The following is a 22,849-nucleotide window of genomic DNA, read 5'->3' as shown; positions in this document are numbered from 1 at the left end:
GCCTTCTTGATGGGGCGAAGCAATTGTAATCATCTCGCGGGCAGTGATTTTTCGAATGCCGCTAAAAACGAATGGTTCGTCTGCCATGACGTCACATTGCAGCATGTCGTTTAGTGATGGCGGACGGATGCAGCGGAAAGGCGCATCTAAGTCCCCGAAAAAGTCGCGGAAAGTCGAGGAACGAACTGTGAAGCAAGACTATACATCTGTCCATAAAAGAAATTTATATTTTGTGTCTTTCCCTCTAATATTTTTATTCAACGTCGTCCGGTCGTTAATTTATCAGCTGTTCGTAATATTTAAGTACTTATATGTCAATACATCCAAACTAGTGCACCGTCCAAAGACAAATTCGAACTGCAAAGTAGAAATAGTTGTCGCGACAAGTGAAACAGAAGCACAAGACAACCCACAAGACATGTCGCAGCTTGCACATAAACATCCAACAGGACCGGGGCCTGGGCCAGGAGATCCTCTGTTAGCCAAGCAGAAGCATCATCATCGAAGAGCTTTCGAGTTCATCTCCAAAGCTCTGAAAATAGACGAGGAGAATGAAGGTAAGTGATAATTTTATAGCGTTTCTTAAAATCCCAGTATAGTGTTTAGTAATTTGCTCACTTTTGCCGCGAGTGTCAGGAAGTTAGGTTAAGTGTCGGTCAGTGTTTGTTTACGCTGAACATATGACAACTATAAACGTCATGCCATGTCTTATCACATGGCAATCCAGACAGCGTACCTTCTCCCCCCTATTTATGCATGTCCAATACGGAGGTGTTTCTATTTATCCAATATTTGGAGTATAATTGTTTAATCGCACTTCGGTGTAGTTTTTAACTTCAGACTAGCGTAACGTTAGACTTATGGCAAAATATTGCTGATAATTGTCAGTGGTGTTTCTGTGTTTATTTACCCTGTGACAATTCTTGTGCATGTTAAGGGATACCGTGCGATGTTTTTGGGGAAAAGTATTTGCACGAACAAGTACTGTAACTTTATAACTGTTTTGTGATATATCAAGTGCTTTTAAACGCTGTTTTATTTAATTTGTTTGTAGAGCAATGTATGTCCAGAGACAGGTTTATTATGGGGATCCTCTGTCCCGAATGAGACGCACATATATTTGACAATACAAATTTCGTTGTACATTGTTGATAACTACTGCCTTTAATGCAATGAATATACCATATAATTGACTGTAATAAACTTTCGGGATATATTCATATGGGCTACGAAGAGTAGCCACCGATTACGATGTTTCTATTAAAGTTGTGTTTGTGTGTGTACATAAAAACGTTGCAGTACTTTGACATTGTCAACGAACTATGCCACCTCTTTTCGCAAATTTTCTGTTTTTTAGCCCAAAAAGTAGTTCAGTAAGTCTGTAGATACAGAGCGGTGTATTATTTCCTTCGGGAGTTTGACTGTAATCACACTAAGGATTTATATTGTGCATTAACGTACGCTGTACTGACAATGAGGTTCTTTCCTTGTGTTAGTTACATTCACTCGTGGTAGTTCCAGGTCATTTTTGATCATCTTGGCGTTCATCGTATTTCGTTTTTCTGCACGAAATGACACAAAGTAGGCACTGTAGAGTTGCGAGTGACGGTTCAAAAACAATATTTCGGGAATATGGTAGCCTTGGTAGGATCAAAAAGACAGCCGCGACTGGAATATAAATTTCCACGCAGTCTGTTGCGTACAAGTTTGAACAATCGTTAATTTTCAAATGATAAGAGCGTGAAGCAGTGAAATGTAACCGTGAACGGCGAGGAAGCATTTTTGTGTGAACCAGAACATGGATAGCGAGCCAGTCTGCATTAAATGACTATCAAAAAGCTGTGTTTACTTCTAAATGTTTATTTTACAGTTGACCAACGGCTTTTTTTCCACAAATTGCGTTACTGGTATACAGTAAGTCATATGATACAGAACTCGGACGAGGGCTTTCCAGAATGCGCCGTAACTGTCATCACAGTTTATCTCGTTTTCTGCTTGTATCATTCACTCACTCACTTTCTTGAAGAACGCGTTGTTTGGAAATTCTGTTTTGAAAATCCAGTACTTGTGAGCTGTTTTTCATTGAGCCGCTATGAAGGTGTGCTTGGATCTTCGGACGCGAAAAGCAAACCTAATTGTTGCGCCAGTGTTAAGACTATGAGGTTATACTTAGAATTTATGATGCATCACACACATTCTGCGCTGAGAGACGAATTTGTATTGGCAGGTGCTTAAATGATACTTAAATGACAAGTGACATGTAGTTATAAATGTTTAAGTTAATGTTTAGTATAGGCCACAAACATCTTTTTTAATTTCTCGTACTCCACTAACTAAGGAAGAAAATGTATTATGAGAGAAGACAGTTTTTATATAAAATTACTTTGCCCGCGCCAAAGATTTCAGCGAGAATAGTAGAGGAAGAGGAAAATTGTTAGGCATTTGATATAGGTCTACGAATTGGCGAGGCATTAAATATTTGGGTGATTTTTAATGCATAAATGGGAAATAAAGAGCAGAATTGAGTATTGGAGTCCTTATTATTCAGTGCAATAGCCGATGGCAGCATCGTTTGATTCCCGAACTAGTCATAACAAGAAAACCAGTGGTTATCAGTCGAGGCTCGAATTTATTTTTGTTAAACCCGTTTCGTCGCTTAAATCATTCTCAACAGTTACATCACTGCTTGCCTGTGGCTGTGTCAGTATGCAGAAGGACCTGTTTGAGAATGGATTTAAAGTGTAACAGCTGGTTCAGCGACTACAATGTACATGAGCTTTGATGGCCTCTGTTGTCAAATTAAGTGTGCTCACTTGTGCCAACAATATGGCAAATGTAAAGGTGCAAGATCAGACGCAGTCGTTAATGGGTTACATCAGCAGTTCATTGGAAAACAAACATGGTTAATTACGAAAATAAGCAACGTTTGTTGCAGTAGCATGATACTGTCAGTGTCAAATCAAATTCGTCGTGCTTATGGAACTGAATATACGCACGACAGTCAAGGTAACACTGCGGTAAGACAAAATTAATTAGTGACCAATTTCCGCGCTGACGGTGTCGTCAGAATGGTAAATTAATGTGAATGTACTCGCATATTCTGGAGCACGGCGGTTCATATATCTGTTCGACAGTTCAGATCTAGCTTTTCCGTGGTTTCCCCAAACCACTCAAGTAAAATGCCAAGTACTATCTGCTTTCTTCCCAGTTATAATTCGTTCTTAAACCTTGTCTTTTTGAAGTCTTAAAAATCAGAGTAGATTAAGAGATTACGACTTTTTTGGCGATAATTAAATGATTATTTGCAATCCCATAAGCCATTTGGAACAATTTTCCAAACCATTGCAGTTCGTAAGGCAATGCTTGCTGCACCGTTCATTGTAACTCATTTGACAACTTCGTGAAAGAAGTTTCACCGAGATTTATGACATAGACAGTAGAGCTGTGCTACGAAGTTTACTATTAGTTGGCTAACAAATATTTTTTTCTGAGAGTGTATATGCCGGAACAAGTGACTTGTTTACACGTACTGCCCGCGCAAAACCAAATTGACACTGGTGAGGTGGCTGACGGGAGTAACCCTAAATGGGAAATGCCTTTACGATAGCTTCTATCAGCCACCGAAGTTTTGGTCTTAAGTAGTTTCTCTAAATTGGCGAAAGCAGAAGCAAAGATCATCTGCTTGCTCTGTAAATGACATGGCAAGTTTCCTTCGCTATCCTTGTTCAAACCCAGCTTGTCAGCTATACGACCAGTCACGTTAATCTGACCACAGCTTATAAAGAATGTCGGGGGGGGGGGGGGGGGGGGGACTAACAGTACAGTTCTTGTAGGGATCGAAAAACCAGGTTTCGGTTTTTTCAACGCCAGTTTAATCGAACTCTTAAAACCGCTCAAAATAACCGGTTTCTTAAATAATGGATTTTCGGTATTTTATTCCTATGATTTCCTGTAATAACGTAGAAATCGAGCAAAGATTGGAAAATTTTGATTGCTTCAGTTTAAAGATAAATAGAATCACAATATTAAATAAAATAAGCGAATAAAAGAAAATTTAGTCCATCCACGGTCCGGTGCTTTTTCCGAAAAGTAATAAGCCCTTTTCAGATGAATCACGTTTTATGCTCCATCGGACGGATCGCCGTTATCGTGTACGACGTGAAACATCTGAAAGCGTACCCTGCAACAATCGTCGGAAAGGTCCAAGATGGACGGCATTCCCTGAGTCATTTCGTCGTTCTTGAAGGCACCATAGAGTGACCCAAGTATGCAGCGCGGACAGATGAGAAGCGTGCAGGAAGTGTGGCAGTGAGGTTCTGGAAGGTACCAACAAGAGGGTGGAGCCATGACGACTCCGGCGCCGTGGCCAGCCGAGCAAGGTTTCTCGGTTGAGAATCCATGGCGCGAACACCTCGATCGAAGTGGTCCCATAGATTTTCGATTGCGCTTAAACCCGCGGACGTTGGTGGCCACAGGACTGCGATAAGTTCATCCTGGTACTCTTCGAATCACACATTTACACTGCAAGCTGTGTGACACGTTGTATTGCCCTGCTGGTCGATGCCATTGTGCCGAGGAAAAACAAACCGCATGTAGCAGTGGACTTTGTCCCCAAGGAAGGCTGCATGCTTACGTTGATCCATTATGCATTCCAGAATGACGAAACCATTCAGGGAACGTTCTCCGGCCTGTATCCCTGCAGGGTTGTTTGCTTTCAGACTTTCACGCCGCAGACGCCAACGGTCATCTGTCCCATGGAGTATAAAATATGCTTCATATGGAAAGGCCACGTGAGAACAAACAGTGGACGTCCACTTGCGGTACTGATGTGCAAATTCCAGCCTTCGTCGCCGATGGACAGCAGTCACAGTCAGCATGAGGCCTACGTTCGCGGAGCGGTTGTTGAGGAGACACTGTCGGTTCATCTGGACGGTCAGTTGCTCAACAGTTGCACGTTTATTTGCCAGTGCACATCTACGCAGCTGTCGTTCACCTCTGTCGTATATGGCCCTTGTTGCACCACATTTTCACCGGTTTTGGATTGCGCCATTTCGCCATACGAGAACAGTTTACAAACTTAACCGTTTCGGAAGTGCTTCAACTCTTGGCTCGAAAGCCAGTGATCATGCCGTTTTGGACATAGAGAAATCGCTCCTTTTCCACATTAAGACAACGACTGCAGTTTTTTCTGCTTCCCAGCGCCACTGTTAATGCAGCCACCTGCTGTCTGTCACATTAATGTGACTGGACCGTGTAGTTCCTTCGAACAACGAATTGGGGGCAAAAAAGCAGGCCATTCTCGTTTTCAAAAAGGGTCGTCAGACATGCAAATACCTATCGGCTATCGTCGATGTCAGTTTGTGGCAGAATTGTGGAATAAGTTATATACTAAAGTGTCATGACTGTTTTGATAAATGAAGACCCCCGTGAGAATAAACATGGCTTTCCCAAACATATACAGGGTGCTACAAAAAGGTACGGCCAAACTTTCAGGAAACATTCCTCACAAACAAAGAAAGAAAATATGTTATGTGGACATGTTAGAGCTAATTTTATTAATTCTCTTCAAATCACATTAATCATGGAATGGAAACACACAGCAACAGAACGTACCAGCGTGACTTCAAACACTTTGTTACAGGAAATGTTCAAAATGCCCTCCGCTAGCGAGGATACATGCATCCACCCTCCGTCGCATGGAATCCCTGATGCGCTGATGCAGCCCTGGAGAATGGCGTATTGTATCACAGCCGTCCACAATACGAGCACGAAGAGTCTCTACATTTGGTACTGGGGTTGCGTGGACAAGAGCTTTCAAATGTCCCCATAAATGAGTCAAGAGGGTTGAGGTCAGGAGAGCGTGGAGGCCATGGAATTGGTCCGCCTCTACCAATCCATCGGTCACCGAATCTGTTGTTGAGAAGCGTACGAACACTTCGATTGAAATGTGCGGGAGCTCCATCGTGCATGAACCACATGTTGTGTCGTACTTGTAAAGGCACATGTTCTAGCAGCACAGGTAGAGTATCCCGTATGAAATCATGATAACGTGCTCCATTGAGCGTAGGTGGACGAAACTAAAATGAGTTCTAACATGGAAATTAAGCGTTTCCGGGCACACGTCCACATAACATCTTTTCTTTATTTGCGTGAGGAATGGTTCCTGAAAGTTTGGCCGTACCTTTTTGTAACACCCTGTGTATTGCAAACTCAGTCCGCTCTGTTCGTCCACAGAACTCAGATGAGGATAGACATCGGTGCCCAGTTTGATACCGTATTCCTTGACTTCCGAAAGGGCCTTGATACAGTTCCACACTATCGTTCAACGAATAAAATACGAACTTATTGAATGTCGGACCCAAGATGTGACAGGATGGGGGACTACCTCTCCGATAGGAACTAGTCGTTCTTAATAAGACTAAAGCAATACATGCAAAGATAATTTCAGCAATACCCCAAGGGAGTGTTATAGGACATTTACTGTTTAAAATTTGTGTTGGTGATGTAGTGATCAGAAATGTAAGGACTGTGGTATGAAGATTAGCATCTCCAAAACGAAAGTAATGTCAGTGGGAAAGAGGTATAAACGGATTGAGTGCCAAATATGAGGAACAAAGTTAGAACAGGTGGACGGTTTCAAGTACTTAGGATGCATATTCTCACAGGATGGCAACATAGTGAAAGAACTGGAAGCGAGGTGTAGCAAAGCAAATGCAGTGAGCGCTCAGCTACGATCTGCTTTCTTCTGCAAGGAGGAAGTCAGTATCAAGACTAAGTTATCTGTACACCGTTCAATCTTTCGACCAACTTTGTTGTATGGGAGCGAAAGCTGGGTGGATTCAGGTTACCTTACCAATAAGGTTGAGGTTACGGATATGAAAGTAGCTAGGATGATTGCAGGTACTAGTAGATGGGAACAATGGCAGGAGGGTGTCCACAATGAGGAAATCAAAGAAAAACTGGGAATGAACTCTATAGCTGTAGCAGTCAGGGCGAAGAGGCTTAGATGGTGGGGTCATGTTACACGCATGGGAGAAGCAAGGTTACCCAAGAGACTCATGGGTTCAGCAGTAGGGGGTAGGAGTCGGGGTAGGCCAAGGAGAAGGTACCTGGATTCGGTTAAGAATGATTTTGAAGTAATAGGTTTAACATCAGAAGAGGCACCAATGTTAGCACTGAACAGGGGATCATGGAGGAATTTTATAAGGGGGACTATGCTCCAGACTGAACGCTGAAAGGCATAATCAATCAGTCTTAAATGATGATGATGATGATGTAGTGACGAACGTGAGGATCTTAGTGAGACTTACCAGATGGTGCAGTTGTCAATAAGAAGGTAGCAATGCCAGAAGACTAGCGAATTACAGGAAGCTCTGCGGAGGATCGATGACTTGCAGGGACTGCCAGTTGACCCTGAATGTAAATCAATGTAATTTTTTTACACATGAATAGCCCAAGAAATCCATTACTGTTATATTATGAAAGGATTCAACTGTAAAATACCTAGAAGGAACCCTAAGGAACGATATAAGGTTGAATTACCCCGTAAAACTACTAGTAGGCAATGGATATCACAAGCCGAGAGACAGAATGTCAATCCTAAGGGCCCGGGTTCGATTCCCGGCTGGGTCGGAGATTTTCTCCGCTCAGGGACTGGGTGTTGTATTGTCCTAATCACCATCATTTCATCCCCATCGACGCGTAAGTCGCCGAAGTGGCGTCAAAGCGAAAGACTTGCACCAGGCGAACGGTCTACCCGACGGGAGGCCCTCGTCACACGACATTATTATTATTATTATTACAAGCTGAGATTAATTGGAAGAATCTTAAGGAAATGTTATTCATCCATGAAAGAAATGCGTTACAAACAAATTGTAAGATTCTTGCGTATTGTTCACAAGGCTGCGACCTTTACCAGGTTGCTTCACTAGAAGACAGAGAAGGTTTAATGAAGAGCGGCACGTTTAGTCATGGGATCGTTCGGCAAGCGCGAGAGCATTACAGAGATGATACAGTAAAAAACATTGAAATAGACGTTGACATCACGGAGAAGTTTACTGTTGAAATACCAAGATTAATCGATCAACATATTACGCTAGTGACCACTGCGAGGAAATCAGAAATTATAGTCCTACGCAGGTTAATGGACGGTACCCCTTCCCACACACCATTCATGAGTGGAACAGAAATACCTACTGTCACAGTTCTCAATGTGGCTTGCGGACTGTACATGTAACTGTGGCTGGTTGGTTTGGGAGATTAAAGGGACTAGACCATGTAACTGTGGTAATGTCTCTGATGACTTTTCGTTTTTAATAGAATGTCAAACGCTCGTATCATTTTTATACTGTTTTTGTGGTGCTTGAATCGGGGATATTATTCCACTTCCCGTAAATTTTGTATTATCCACGCAAGGATGCCACCGTGACACATATTGGACGCCTACGGTTTTTAGACACACTTGCACTCGTTCATGAACTTCTCTCATCATTGGCTTAAGACCTGTGGGTAGCAGAAATGAAGTCGATGATCCAGGATGATAAGACTGCTTACATATTTTGCATTGAGTGCCAAGTGACACATTTGACCGATGTTACAATTGGTTAGCCGACGATTATTTGTTATCCTCCCATAAATGACGTGGCAGACGCGTTATTTTGATGTTCGAGACAGTGAAAAAAAAATGACTTTCAGTTGAAAAAAATTGTATCTTCGAATTTAAATTGTATTAGTCTAATTTAAAATGCCCTTGAAACTTCTTGGCAGATTAAATCTTTAGTGCGGACCTAGACTCGGAACTCGGCTTTAAAGTGCCAGGAAGTTTCATATCAGCGCATACTCCACTGCAGAGTGAAAATATCATTCAGGAAATATCCCCCAGGCTGTGGCTAAGCCATGTCTCCGCAAGATCCTTTCTTTCAGAAGTGCTAGGCTTGCAGGTTCGCACGTGAACTTCTGTGAAATTCGGAAGGTTGGAGATGAGGTACTGGTGAATCATAATGCAACGAACGAAATGAGATTTAAAAAAAGTCATTAAATCGCTTGCTCGGAAAAGGCAAAGGTCCCGAGTTAGAGTCCGTCTGCACCCTGTTTTAATCTGTCAGGAAGTTTCGTATCAGCGCACACTCCACAGCAAAGAGAAAATTTCATTCTAAAATGCCATTGTTGATACCCTTGGTGACAGTGAATAAAATTTGTAGTTACTTACTTCCCTGGCATGGCTCTAAATGACTATTATCAAAGACAAAATAAATAGAGAAAAGGAAAAACAAAAACACATGGCGGAAAAATACTAGATCCGAGAAAGGCATGTTGAAAGCTGGTCTTTTTTTAATTTACAATCCTGATTGTGCCCAGAATAGCCGCTATCGCTACCATGAAATTAATAATTTAACATTTCTGAGCATTTAGAGCAAGTTGGCAGTCTTGACACTACTTCGAAATCCTGTCAAGATATGAATAAAAGTTTATAACAAATTGCAATAGTTCACGACGTCGTCATAAGATCACGTGAGATGATTATGTGGAATCTGACGAGGCGTAACAGGTGGGACGACGTTAACTGTACGAGTTTTGGTGTGTGGGCGCTGCTTTCCGTTACCTCATTGTTCTGGTGGTGGGACACGAACTACGAGCGGACATCCGGACGGCGGCTTTTATTTTCCGTTTCTGGGTTGATGACCGCTAGCAAAATTTCACTCGAAATTCAGATAACACACACAATGCTTGTAACACACAGTAATTTTCCCTTGCTGCAGCCACAAATGGATTACTACAGAAAGTCACCAATATTAGTACAAATAACCCTCCATTCCACCACCATGCACTATACTGTGACTTGCTTAGTTGTTATTGTTGTTGTTAGGCTTATCTCTGTGTACAGAACTACTGCAGCCTACATTCATTTGAACTGTCTTACTATGGTTCAAGTGGCTCTGAGCACTATGGGACTTAACATCTGAGGCCATCAGTCCCCTAGAACTTAGAACTACTTAAACCTAACTAACCTAAGGACATCACGTACATCCATGCCCGAGGCAGGATTCGAACCTGCGACCGTAGCGGTCGCGCGGTTCCAGACTGTAGCGCCTAGAACCGCTCGGCCACCCGGCCGGCTGTCTTACTATGATCAAGCATTGGTCTTCCTCTACAATTTTTACTCCCAGCACCTCCCTCCACTAAAAATTCATGAATATTTATTGTCCTAAGATGTGTCCAAACAAAATGGTTCCAATGGCTCTGAGCACTATGGGACTTAATATGTATCCAATCAACTGAAACCTTCTTTGAGAGGAGTGTCATAAATTTCTTGTCTCTACTTATCCAATCCACACACCTAATCTTCAGCGTTATTTCAAAAGCTTCTATTCTCTTCTTTCTTGAGCTGTTTGTTATCCGCGTTTCACTTCAGTACAAGGTTACACTCTAAAGAAATACTTTCACAAAAGACTTCCTAATACTTAAATTTGTATTCGACAAATTTATCTTCTTCAGAAACTTTGTCTTGCTATTACCAGTCTACATTTTGTGTCCTCTCTACTTCGGCCATCGTCAGTTATTTTGCTGCCCAAATAGCAAAACCTATCTACTACTGTCTCGCTTCGTGATCTAATTCCCTCAGCACCAACTAATTTAATCCGAATACATTCCATTACCCTTGATGTTTGTCTTACACCATTATTTCAAGATAGTGTCCATTCTGTTCAGCTGCTCTTCCAGGTCATTTGCTGTCTCTGACAGAATTGCAGCGTTATTGGCAAACCTCAAACTTTTTTTTCTTCTCCTTGGATTTCAATTCGTGCTTCAAATTTTCTTTGGTGTCCTTCGCTGCTTGCTCAGTGTACGGAATGAATGACACCGGGGACAGGCTACAACAGTCTTACTCCCTTCTGAACCACAGCTTCCTTTTCATGCCCCACGACTCATAACCGCCGTCTGGCTTCCGTACAAGCTGTAAATAGCCTTTCACTACCTGTATTTGATTCCTGCTACCTTCAGAGTTTCAAAGAGAGCATTCCAGCCAACATTGTCAAAGTTTTCCTCTAAGACTGAAAATGCTATATAAGTGTGTTTGCCTTTTCTTAACATATTCTCTAAGAGAAATCATAGGGTCTGTATTGCCTCGCGTGTTCCTACATTTCTCCCGAACCCAAACTGACCTTCCTCGGGTCGGCTTTTACCAGTTGCTGAATTCTTCTGTAAATGAATCGTGTCAGTTACATATTAAACCAGTTCAATTAAAAACTCACTCATGTTCGCATCTGCCTTCTTTGGAGTAGGAAACGCTATAGTCTCCTCAAAGTCTGAGCGTATTTCAGTTGTCTTTTAGCAAGTGGAAAAGTTTTGTCAGTGTTGGTTCTCCCTAAGATCGTCATTAATTATCAGGGAATGCAGTCTTCAGTCTGCTACTCCTAGCGAGTACCCCATCCTGCCGATATATCGACAAGTTTTCTTCCTGTAGATACTTAGGTTTCCAGTCGATTAAGCAAACTGAATGCGTTCGGTGTTCAGTTAGCAGATCTTCCTTCTGGAGCGTTAGGTCCTGCGGGAAGCTCCATTGTTGGTGTTGTAGATAACGTATTCGTTTCAGTAAGGTTCAAAGCACACAAATGGTTATACACTGAGCTGACAAAAGTCATGGGATATCTTCAAATATCGTGTCGGAACTCCTGTCTCCCGGCGTAGTGCAGCAGCGCGACGTGACATGGACTCAGGAAGTCGTTACAAGTCCCCTGCGGAAATACTGAATCATGCTGCCTTTATAGCTCGCCACAATTGCAAAAGTCTTAACCGGTGCAGGATTTTGTGCACGAACTGGCCTGTTGATTATTTCCCATAAATGTTGGATGGGATTCATGTCGTGCGATCTACACTGCTGGCCACCGTAAATGCAACACCCTGAAGGAAGCATCCGAATCAAGTGAAATTTACACCATGGGTTTGCAGCGATGAGATATACAACTGATTAGAATTTCAGCGCAGACGCACATCACGCGCGCCTGTGGCGCCACCTCATAGCGCCATTTAAGGCTTGGCGATTTCGACGAGTGTACGTTCGGCACGTGTGTTTACCTTGTGGTTGTTTCACAAGACGATCAGTTATGCCTCGTAGACAACAGCGAACATCGTTTGATCAAGTATCCGAGTTCGACAGAGGAAGGATAGTGGCTTACCGAGATTGTGGATTATCATACAGAGAAATCGCTAGTCGTGTTGGACGAAACCAAACAACTGTAATGCGGATATGTGACCGTTGGATGCAGGAGGGTACGACGGACCGACGTGGTCGATCGCAATCGCCTCGGTGCACCACTGCACGTGCTGATAGGCAAATTGTGCGCATGGCAGTGACGGATCGCTTAGTGACATCCCGAACCATAGCACAGCACATTGCGTCTGTAACGCATCATCCAGTGTCTGCGCGTACCATTCGACGCCGTTTACAGCAGAGTGGTCTGTCCGCAAGACGTCCATTGCTTCGTCTACCATTGACGCAGAACCACAGACGTCTCTGTCGCCAATGGTGTGATGACAGACGGATGTGGACGGCAGAATGGAATGACGTTGTCTTTACTGACGAGGCACGCTTCTGTCTGCAGCACCACGATGGTCGGATTCGAGTGTGGAGACACCGTGGAGATAGGATGCTGGACAGCTGCATTATGCACCGCCACACTGGTCTTGCACCGGGTATTATGGTATGGGGCGGTATTGGATATTACTCTCGCACGCCTCTAGTACACATTGCCGGTACTTTAAATAGCCGGCGCTACATATCAGAGGTGCTGGAGCCAGTTGTCCTTCCTTACATTCAGGGCTCGGCCACAGCCATATTTCAACAGGATAATGCGCGACCACACGTGGCACGCATTGTCCAAAGGTTCTTCGTCAATAACCAGATTGAAGTGCTTCCCTGGCCGGCTCGCTCTCCGGATCTTTCGCCGATAGAAAACATGTGGTCCATGGTTGCTCAACGAGTGACCCAGATTACATCCCCAGCTGCCACACCACATGATCTTTGGCAACGTGTGGAAGCTGCTTGGGCTGCTGTACCCCAGGAACACATCCAACGTCTCTTTGACTCAATGCCGAGACGTGTGGCAGCGGTGATCTCCAACAATGGCGGCTACTCTGGCTACTGATTCTGGCAGGAACCACATGTCACAGACGTCTGTAAACGTAATCATTTGATACTTGGTCAACATGTTATCTACAAAATAAATTTTGTTGTGCTACCTCTTGTCTTTCTTGGTGTTGCATTTACGGTGGCCAGCAGTGTAGCTGGCCAGATCATTCTCTCGAATTGTCCACAATGTTCTTCAAACCAATCGCAAACAATTGTGGGATGATGACATGGCGCATTGTCACCCATAAATACTGTATATCATCGTTGTTTGGGATCATGAAGTCTGTGAATGGCTGCAAATGGTCTCCAGGTAACCGGACATAACCGTTTCCCGTCAGTTATTCGTTCAGGCGGACAAGAGGACACAGTCCATTCCACGTTAACACAGTTCACACCATTGTGGAGCCAGCACCAGTTTACACAATATCTTGTTGACAACTTCGTGGTGTATGAGGCACACTCGAACCCTGCCATCAGCCCTTTCCAACAGAATTCGGGACTCATCTGACCAGGCCACGGTTTTCCAGTCGTTTAAGGTCCAGGAGAGGTGCGCAGACGGTGTGCTGTTAGCAAAGGCAGTCGCGTCGATCTTCTGCTGCCATAGCTCATTAACGCCAAATTTTTACCTCAATGCCCTAACGGATATGTTCTTCGTACATCCGACATTGATTTCTGTGGCCATTTCACACATTTTTGCTTTATATCAGCAATGATAGCTCCACGCAAACGCCGCTGCTCTCGGTCGTTAAGTGAAGGCCGTCGACCACGACGTTGTCCGTGGTGAGAGGTAATGCTGAAATTGGGTGTTATCGGCACAATCCTGACACTGTGGATCTCGGAATATTAAATTCCCAAACTATTTCCCAAAATGGAATGTCTCCCTCCGACTACCATTCCGCGTTCAGAGTCTGTTAATTTCAGTCGTGCTGCTATGATCACATCGGGAACCTTTTCATATGAATCATCTGAGTACAGGTGACAGCTCCGCCACTGCACCATCATTTTATACTTCACGTACGCGATACTACGCCATCTGTGTATGTGCATATTGCTGTCTCATGACTTCTGTCGTATCAGTGTATTATTACGCGGGAACCTCGTTGCGCTAGCGCTGACATCTGGTTGTGATTCCATGAACTTTCCAAATAGCTCTCTCACTTGTATTATTGCTTTAAACCTTTAATGTAAGATTATACATCTTAAAGAGTAGATTTCGACAGCATTTCATTTTTTTTTAAATTTCGTCAAGAATTATATGAAATATTGAAAATAAAATTTTGGTTTACCTTTGAAGCCTTTAGATAGGCAGATGGACACGGGGACCGTGCATTGTGCGCTGGGGTAACCGTTTGGTAATATGGATAGATGTCCATTGGGCGGCAGGGAAGTCGGATGTCTGAACAGTATATTTCCTCCTGTTGGCGGCCAAACACAGACGATGAAATTTTCGTCCTCTAACAAGATTCCAGGGCGGTTACCTCCTGAGTTGCGCGCCACCGCTCAAATACGTCATCAGCGTGTGCTACGGAAGCTGGTGGCATAGTGATAAGACCGTGGGTCTGATTTAAATTAACTGGCGTTTGGCGTTTTAAGGCGACAAGTACTGTCTATAAGCAACCGTCGCAGCGCTCTACTCTTCGGGACGATAGAAAATCACAGTCTCTATCTCCTACAACAATTACGTAAAATTTCTGAAATTTTACTTCCGTTGCCGTTGGTAAGGTACATGAAACTAAACGTTCCAGTGTTGCAACTGCTTACTGGCAATTGGTAGGTACAGTGCTTTACGTAGCGTCGCTGACGCAGTGGACGTCGACAATGCTGGGCTTCCGTTGCTGTGTCGGTGTACGCACACACAAACTCTTAGTGACAGTGCATATTATGTTCGTAAACCACGACTGTGCCAGCGGAAAATAGTTATCGTATGATGAAAAAGCAAAAATCGGAGCGTAGAACGAAATGAGACACTCTAATCTTCAACTAGCAAGAAGTTGAATCGTTCAAGTAGAGTGATTTATAGATTTGGCGCAAGAATGGACAGAACGGAAAATATCCGCTCGGTAGAAAATTATGTGAGACATCGAAGCTGTTACTTTGGCGCAAAGCAAGGGCCACAAACTGTGTTTCGTGGTAACTCGTTCCTGGTTTACGGTTTCCAGTAACTGCCTGACGTGTACGACAAATTTTGTCAAATGACAGGTATCTTGCATTCGAGAAACAATTGCAGAAACTTGTTCTAACATACAAATAGGCTAAATTGGAATTTGCCGAAAATATGTCATGGACTTGAGAATGGGATAAAATGACCTTCAGTGATGAGAAGAAGTTTAGTTTAGATGATTTCAGTATTATTGGCATGAGCTCAGAAAAGAGGAGCAGGTAAGAACGAGCAGAAATTTTGGTGGTGAAAGTGTTAAGATTTGGGCAGCCTTCTGCAGTATAGGTAAATCAGGCATTGCTTGAGGAAACGCTAGAATGAAATCTTAACACGCACACTGAGATGTAATATACAGAATGGATTAGCATGTATGGGGACCTAGTGGACGAAAGTATGTTTCAACAAGATAATGCATCTGTTCATGTTTTTGCTACAACAAAAAAGTGATTTGAAGATAAATATATTGGTGTCTTGCCCTGGCCTCCACGTATCCTGGATTCAACTACGTGGAAAACCTTTGGGGAATACTTGCAAGGCAATGTAAAGCCGTGTGTGAGCTGAAGAGCGCTATACGAGAAAAGTGACAGCAATCGACAGAACGTTAAACTCGTCCTTTATTTGGTCTCGCTGTAGATTCTAATTTGATAATTTCTCACAGAAATTCATTTTGATAACCACCTTTCGGAGTTAATTGCCTAATTGACAGTGAAATAATGAGATGGCTCTTATGTTGACATATATACCTGAGGGTTTGATTACGAAAAGAGCACCTCGCAGCACATGACCTCCTGAGATTTCTAACAGCTGATGTGTGCCTTACAATTACAGGTCTGTAGTCTCCATGTGGTACAAGAGACAAGATGGGTCAGTGAAGCTAGCGAGCTAGTCGGCCGTGTCATTCTCCCCTCCGGCCACTCAGCCGAGATGAAGTGCTTTTATGATGCGCCACAAGATAGAGCGCAGCCGTGTGCTGTATGGTTTCTTTCTCTGCTGGAAGGACTCACCAGTGTGCGTGCTTGTGCTGTACATATTTGTTATTCGTGTCTAAGTGGCTGGCTCATCCGTTTATTTTGCAACACATGGGCCAACCTCATTTCCAGGGATATCGATTTAGGTTTAGTGAGCCGGCTTTTCACAAACAAACATATTTTAAAGCAAATACTGTATTAACAATTTTAGGATATTTGTGGCTGTGAGGAGAGTGTACGTGTGAACGCGAGACTGTTTATAAGGGAGCCTGTTGACTTTGTAACGAAAGTTTTCTATTATAAGTTACAGAAATTCCTATTTCAACATAATAAAGACTGGGCTTTTCTACACTCATGCCCTTAAATTAAGGATAATGCTAATACGTGGTGAAACAACGCTCAGGTGGGCGATTTGCGGGTTTAAATCACCTCGAGGTATGACCATGCGGTGCATTTGACCTGCGGTCGTCGCACGGTGGCGCTGGCAGCAGTCCACATACGCAGAGGTGTGTTGGTTCATGTCAGAGTACGGTGCAGCGAGTGAGCAGACGTTTTCAGACGTGCTAATGGTGACTATGTGTTGAAAGTGGCTCAGATAACACATATTTATGACGTTATGAGGGGTAGAATACTAGGGCGACTGGAGGCTGGTCAAACAGCAGGCCGTAGCACGGTCCCTCCGAGTGCCACAAAGTGTGATCTCAAGATTATGGCAACGATTCCATGGCAACGATTCCAGCAGACAGGAAACGTGTCCAGGCGCTACGGAACGGGATGTCCACAGTGTACAACAGTACAAGAAGACCGATATCTCACCATCAGTGCCCGCAGACGGCCACGGATTACTGCAGGTAGCCTTGCTCGGGACCTTACCGCAACCACTGGAACAGTTGTCTCCAGACACACAGTCTACAGACGACTGAACAGACATGGTTTATTCGCCCGGAGGCCTGCAAGGTGCATTCCACTGACCCCTGGTCACAGGAGAGCCCGTAAAGCCTGGTGTCAAGAACACAGTACATGGTAAATGGAACAGTGGTCCCAGGTTATGTTCACGGACGAGTCCTGGTATAGTCTGAACAGCGATTCTCGCCGGGTTTTCATCTGGCGTGAACCAGGAACCAGATACCAACCCCTTAATGTCCTTTAAAGGGACCCGTATGGAGGTCGTGTTTGATGGTGTGGGGTGGGATTATGATTGGTGCACGTACACCCCTGCATGTCTTTGACAGAGGATCTGTAACAGGTCTGGTGTATCGGAACGTCATTTTGCTCCAGTATGTCCGCCTTTTCAGGGGTGCAGTGGGTCCCACCTTCCTCCTGATGGATGATAACGCGCGGAATGGCCTACCTGTTCTCCAGATCTAAACCCCTACGACGCTTCAGGAGATCCGACAGGCACAGGTGCAAGAATGGGAGGCTATACCCCAGCAGCTGCTCGACCACCTGATCCAGTGTGTGCTAACCCGTTGTGCGGCCTGTGTACGTGTGCATGGTGATCATATTCCATATTGATGTCGGGGTACATGCGCAGGAAACAGTGGCGTTTTGTAGCAGATGTGTATCGGGACGGTTTTTTCAAATTATCACCAATACCTTGGACTTACAGATCTGTTTAGTGTGTTCCCCATGTGCCTGTGCTATTAGCGCCAGTCTTGTGTAGTGCCACGTTGTGTGGCACCACATTCTGCAGTTATCATTAATTTATGAGTATGAGTGTAGTTACGAGTATGCGTTATGTAGTGCAAGACCGGTGGTGTGTAAGAGTTAGTTAAGACTGTCGAAAGTAGGGGCATCTGATAAGAGGCCCTCCGTTACACTCACTTGGAAGGTACTATGTTCCTCATTCACCTTCTCCGTCCCACAACCCCCTTCCCCCAGTCCTCATCTAATTTTTTATGTAGTTTTTGTTGACTTAAGATGTAAAAGGAAGCAACGTAATCGAAAACTCGATATGTTGTGACAAGATCTTAAGAGATATGAAAGTACTTAGTAGCTGAACCACGCAGGTTGTCGATTTTTATATCCAAGGGGGAAAAATCAGTATTAAACATTTTCGATGAAAATTTTGACTTTCACATGACTCGTTAACAGTGTAGCGAAGCATGAAGTGTCCTGAAACTTCACGACAAATTACAGCTGTTTGCCAAATCGCGACTCGAACGCACGAAGTCATTGTCAAGGACGATGCTTTAAAGTTGCGTGTACACTAGCGAACCAAGCGGTCCATGTTCCGATTGGCTATATGAAGTGTGTATTACGAAGTCTGTTCAAAAATTCCGGAACATTCGTAATATCGCGCCAATGGTGTGTTTGAGCGCAATGCGGTTGGTTGGTGGGTTTGGGGAAGGAGACCAGACAGCGTGGTCATCGGTCGCATCGGATTAGGGAAGGATTGGGAAGGAAGTCGGCCGTGCACTTTCAGAGGAACCATCCCGGCATTTGCCTGGAGCGATTTAGGGAAATCACGGAAAACCTAAATCAGGATGGCCGGACGCGGGATTGAACCGTCGTCCTCCCGAATGCGAGTCCAGTGTCTAACCACTGCGCCACCCCGCTCGGTGAGCGCAATGCGGTTGGCATTCCTGCACACATCTGTTTGTAATGTGTAACTGCCGGGAGTTTCATTGTCGTATGTCTGTTACTTATTGTTCAGTGCTGTATTGAGTACATAACGTTTTGTCGCACAGTTTGCGAATTTCGAGATAAGAGTTACCGGAGGAGGAGGTAGAGGAGCAACGCGTTCGCATTAAATTTGCGTGAAACTCCAGAAAATCTTTACAGGAACATACCAAATGATGCAGGAAGCATACGGTGTTGAGCGCTTAAGCCGTACCAGATGTTGTTATAGGAATTGTTCACGCGGTTTGAAAATGGCCGGAGAGAAGTTAAAGACAACCACAGTTCAGGACACCCTTCGTCGTCTATGGACGACACTCATGCCAGGAACGACAACGAAATTGTGCGTGCCAATCGAAGACTGACTGCCCGAGAGAGTCCACATCAATGTAACTTTTTTGCGGACTATGTCATGAAATCCTGACCCAACATCTTGGAGTGCGTCGTGTTGCCGTTAAGTTCGTCCCATGGCGCCTGAATCAAGACCAAAAAGACTTTCGCTCGCAATCTGTGAAGAGCTCTTGGATTTCGCAAGTGAGGACGAGGTGTACCCCAAGAGCATCATAACTGGTGAGGAGGCATGGGTCTACGGTTATGATGTTGAGACCAAGGTTCAATCTTCACAACAGGTCGAGGAACGTTCTCTCTCAGGTCAGGTCAAAAGCCAAAGCCATGCTGATAGTTTTCTTTGACTTTGAAGGATTAGTTCATCGTGAATTCGTGACACAGGGACAAACTGATAATCGATTGTACCATCGGGACGTGTTGCGACGCCTGCAAGAAAATGTGTGAAGGGAACGGCCTGAAGTGTGGTGAGGCAATTCCTGCATGGCTCCTTGCATCACGACAACGCATCCGCATACTCATCCCTGTTGGGGCCTGACTACTGCACAAAAAGCTCCCCAGACCGGACCCCTATTATTTCCAAAGTTGAAAACCCCGTTGAAAGGACGAAGATTTGCAACGATAGACGAGATAAAAGAAATTTTGCAGACGGCGCTTCACGCGATCCACTAGCAACCGTACCAAAACTGCTTACGGAAGTGGAAACGGCTGTACGGTAGTTCCAGTTCTCATAAGATCAGATTTACTCGATCGGTGTTTACATACTACACTACTGGCCGTTAAAATTGCTACACCGCAAAGATGACGTGCTACAGACGCGAAATTTAACCGACAGGAAAAAGATGCTGTGATATGCAAATGATTAGCTTTTCAGAGTATTCACACAAGGTTGGCGCCGGTGGCGACACCTACAGCGTGCTGACATGAGGAAAGTTTCCAACCGTTTTCTCATACACAAACAACAGTTGACCGGCGTTGCCTGGTGAAACGTTGTTATGATGCCTCGTGTACGGAGGAGAAATGCGTACCATCACCGACTTTGATAAAGGTCGGATTGTAGCCTTTCGCGATTGCGGTTTATCGTATCGCGACATTGCTGCTCGCCCCCCCAGGGGGTCCACAACTCTTTTGTGGACACGTGCGTAGCGAGCACGGGACCCCGAGCTAATGTGGCCCTCCTTCCTTTCCGGGCTGCATACCTTCCCTTCCCTTTCCACATCCCTCCCCGTCCCCCATCTTCGCCCCCCCCCCCCTCACCTCTGTCTCTTTCCTTCCCTTTCTCCCCCTCTGGGAGTATGGTTTGTGCCTACGTCCGGAGACGGACGCTCGAAACTGTTCCAAATTCCTTGCTTTTACACTTGCAAGTCCTTGTCCTTCCTCTGTCCTTCTTTTCCTTCCCTCCTCTCCTTGCCCTTTTCTCCGCTGCGGCGTTTGAGACCCTCTTTTCTTTCCTTTCCCTTTCTCTGTTTTCCTCCCTGTGCGTGTCTGAAGGCCGACCCACGCACTTCCATGCGTAGCCGGTGACGGGGTAACGCGTAATTCCCCGCCCCGGGTAGACAGGTAGGACACGTACGTACCCCCTGGTAACGGCCAGGCCCAGGGAGGGGTGATTACCCGAGCTGATACCTTCCGAAAGTGCCGATTGGTCCCTCCGTCCGTTTGTCGGGAGGTGTGACCTGAGGTGTGAACAATCACCTAAGGCGGGTGTGCCCTCGGTGAGGGCCCCCACAAGGGAGGAGCGCGCCATCGGAGACGCCGGTAATCATGGGGGATTCTTCCGCAATGGTTTCCTCAGCTTCCACTATGTCTGCTCACAAACGTAAGTTCACTGAGTCTCAGCCACAGACGGTTCTTCCATCGTTGCCACAGTTCCTTGTTGTTTCTCGGTCTGACGAAGGTCACGACTTTTCCACGGTCAACCCTTTCATTATTCAGAAAGGTGTCGACGCAATTGCGGGTCCTGTAAAGTCTTGTTCCAGATTACGGAATGGTACCCTGTTGTTAGAAACACACAGTGCCCTCCAGGCTCAAAAATTGCTGCGTACTTCTCTGCTCCACACCTTCCCTGTCCGGGTGGAACCGCACCGTACCTTAAATTCCTCGCGTGGAGTCGTTTATACACGCTCCCTCGATGGATTGTCTGACGAAGAAATTCAGCACTACCTGTCTGACCAGGGCGTCACCGCTGTTCATCGGGTTATGAAAAGGGTTGACTCGAACATCATTCCAACCCGCACTGTCTTCTTGACATTTGACAAAGTTCAACGCCCATCAAAAATCAAAGCAGGCTATGAGATAATTTCCGTTCGCCCTTATGTCCCAAACCCTACGCGTTGCTATCGATGTCAGCGGTTCAATCACACCAGCCAGTCCTGTTCCAATCCGGCCAAATGTGTTACGTGTGGCAAGGATGCCCATGAGGGTGCTTGTCCACCTCCATCCCCTCACTGCATCAACTGTATGGGTGACCACGCTGCTTCCTCTCGAGATTGCCCCGTTTTTAAGGATGAAAAGCTCATCCAGGAAATAAGAGTGAAGGAAAAGGTGTCGACCTTTGCTGCGCGAAAGTTACTCGCCAGTCGACAGCCCACTGTGCCTCAGAAAGGAAAATACAGCACTGTCCTTGCTTCTCCTCGGCCAACAAAGGAGGCGGCCACGCAAACTTGCGACCTCACATTTAGTACCACGGTCGTCAGATCGGCCAGCGCAAAGATCGCCCGTTCAACCTCACCACTTTCGCCTGCCCACTCTATGGCTCACCCTTCGTCGGGTTCTGCTAAATCTCGAGCCCAAAAGTCAGACGCCAAGTCTTCGAAAAAAGAGCATTCCCGTGAAGAGTTTTTACGTACTGCAACTTCACAACCATCGGTTCCTCCTTCATCTAAACATCATACCTCCAAGAAGGCTACGAAGAAACACAGTTCCTCTCCTTCTCCGCCAAGGCGTGTCCCATCTACAGCACCACCTGGCGGAAATCGCCCTCGGCCATCTTCTGTGTCGCCGAGGCGCACTGCTGGTGGCCGGTCAACTGGCCGATCGTTGGTGGCAGGAGCTGCTCCTGACCAACCTATGGATCAGGATCTTCTGCCTTCGACTGAATGCCATTCCATGCTGTCGGTCGCAAGCTCTGAGCAGTCGTTGAGTTGACAGCACCCTTGGTCACGTTTCTCCATTTTCTGTTCACCCTATGTCCATTATCCACTGGAATATCCGCGGCATTCGCGCCAATCGGGATGAATTGTCGATCCTCTTACGATCCTACTCGCCGGTCATCTTCTGTCTTCAGGAAACAAAGCTGCGTCCCCATGACCGCTTTGTTCTCCCTCATTTTCAGTCCGTCCGATATGACCTCCCCTCTGTTGAAGGCACTCCAGCCCATGGAGGACTCATGATTCTGCTCCATGATACTTTCCATTATCACCCAATCCCCTTAAACACTTCCTTCCAAGCTGTCGCCGTCCGTCTTTCCCTTTCTGGATACACGTTCTCTCTTTGTACGGTATACATTCCATCGTCTACACCAATGGCACGAGCTGATCTCCTTCATCTTCTTGATCGGCTTCCACCCCCCTATTTGCTGGTTGGGGACTTCAATGCCCACCACCCGCTTTGGGGATCTCCACATCCTTGTCC

At 45.3% G+C, this 22,849-nt stretch overlaps 1 protein-coding gene across 2 annotated transcripts in view; it reads left to right on the top strand.

Annotated features, from left to right (window-relative positions):
* Positions 1-111: 111 nt before the first annotated feature.
* The window catches only part of LOC124711151 (spastin), a 484,594-nt gene continuing 461,856 nt past the window's right edge, over positions 112-22,849 (top strand). For both annotated transcript variants that reach the window (XM_047241064.1, XM_047241055.1), the window contains exon 1: positions 112-557. In XM_047241064.1, the coding sequence (XP_047097020.1) occupies positions 128-557 (430 nt within the window). In that variant the 5' untranslated portion in view covers positions 112-127. The remainder of the gene's footprint in view (positions 558-22,849) is intronic.

Source organism: Schistocerca piceifrons, chromosome 1, assembly GCF_021461385.2.
Source record: "Schistocerca piceifrons isolate TAMUIC-IGC-003096 chromosome 1, iqSchPice1.1, whole genome shotgun sequence".
NCBI lineage: Eukaryota > Metazoa > Arthropoda > Insecta > Orthoptera > Acrididae > Schistocerca > Schistocerca piceifrons.
Note: the sequence above shows the minus strand (reverse complement) of the source record. Positions and strands in the feature narration are given on the sequence as shown.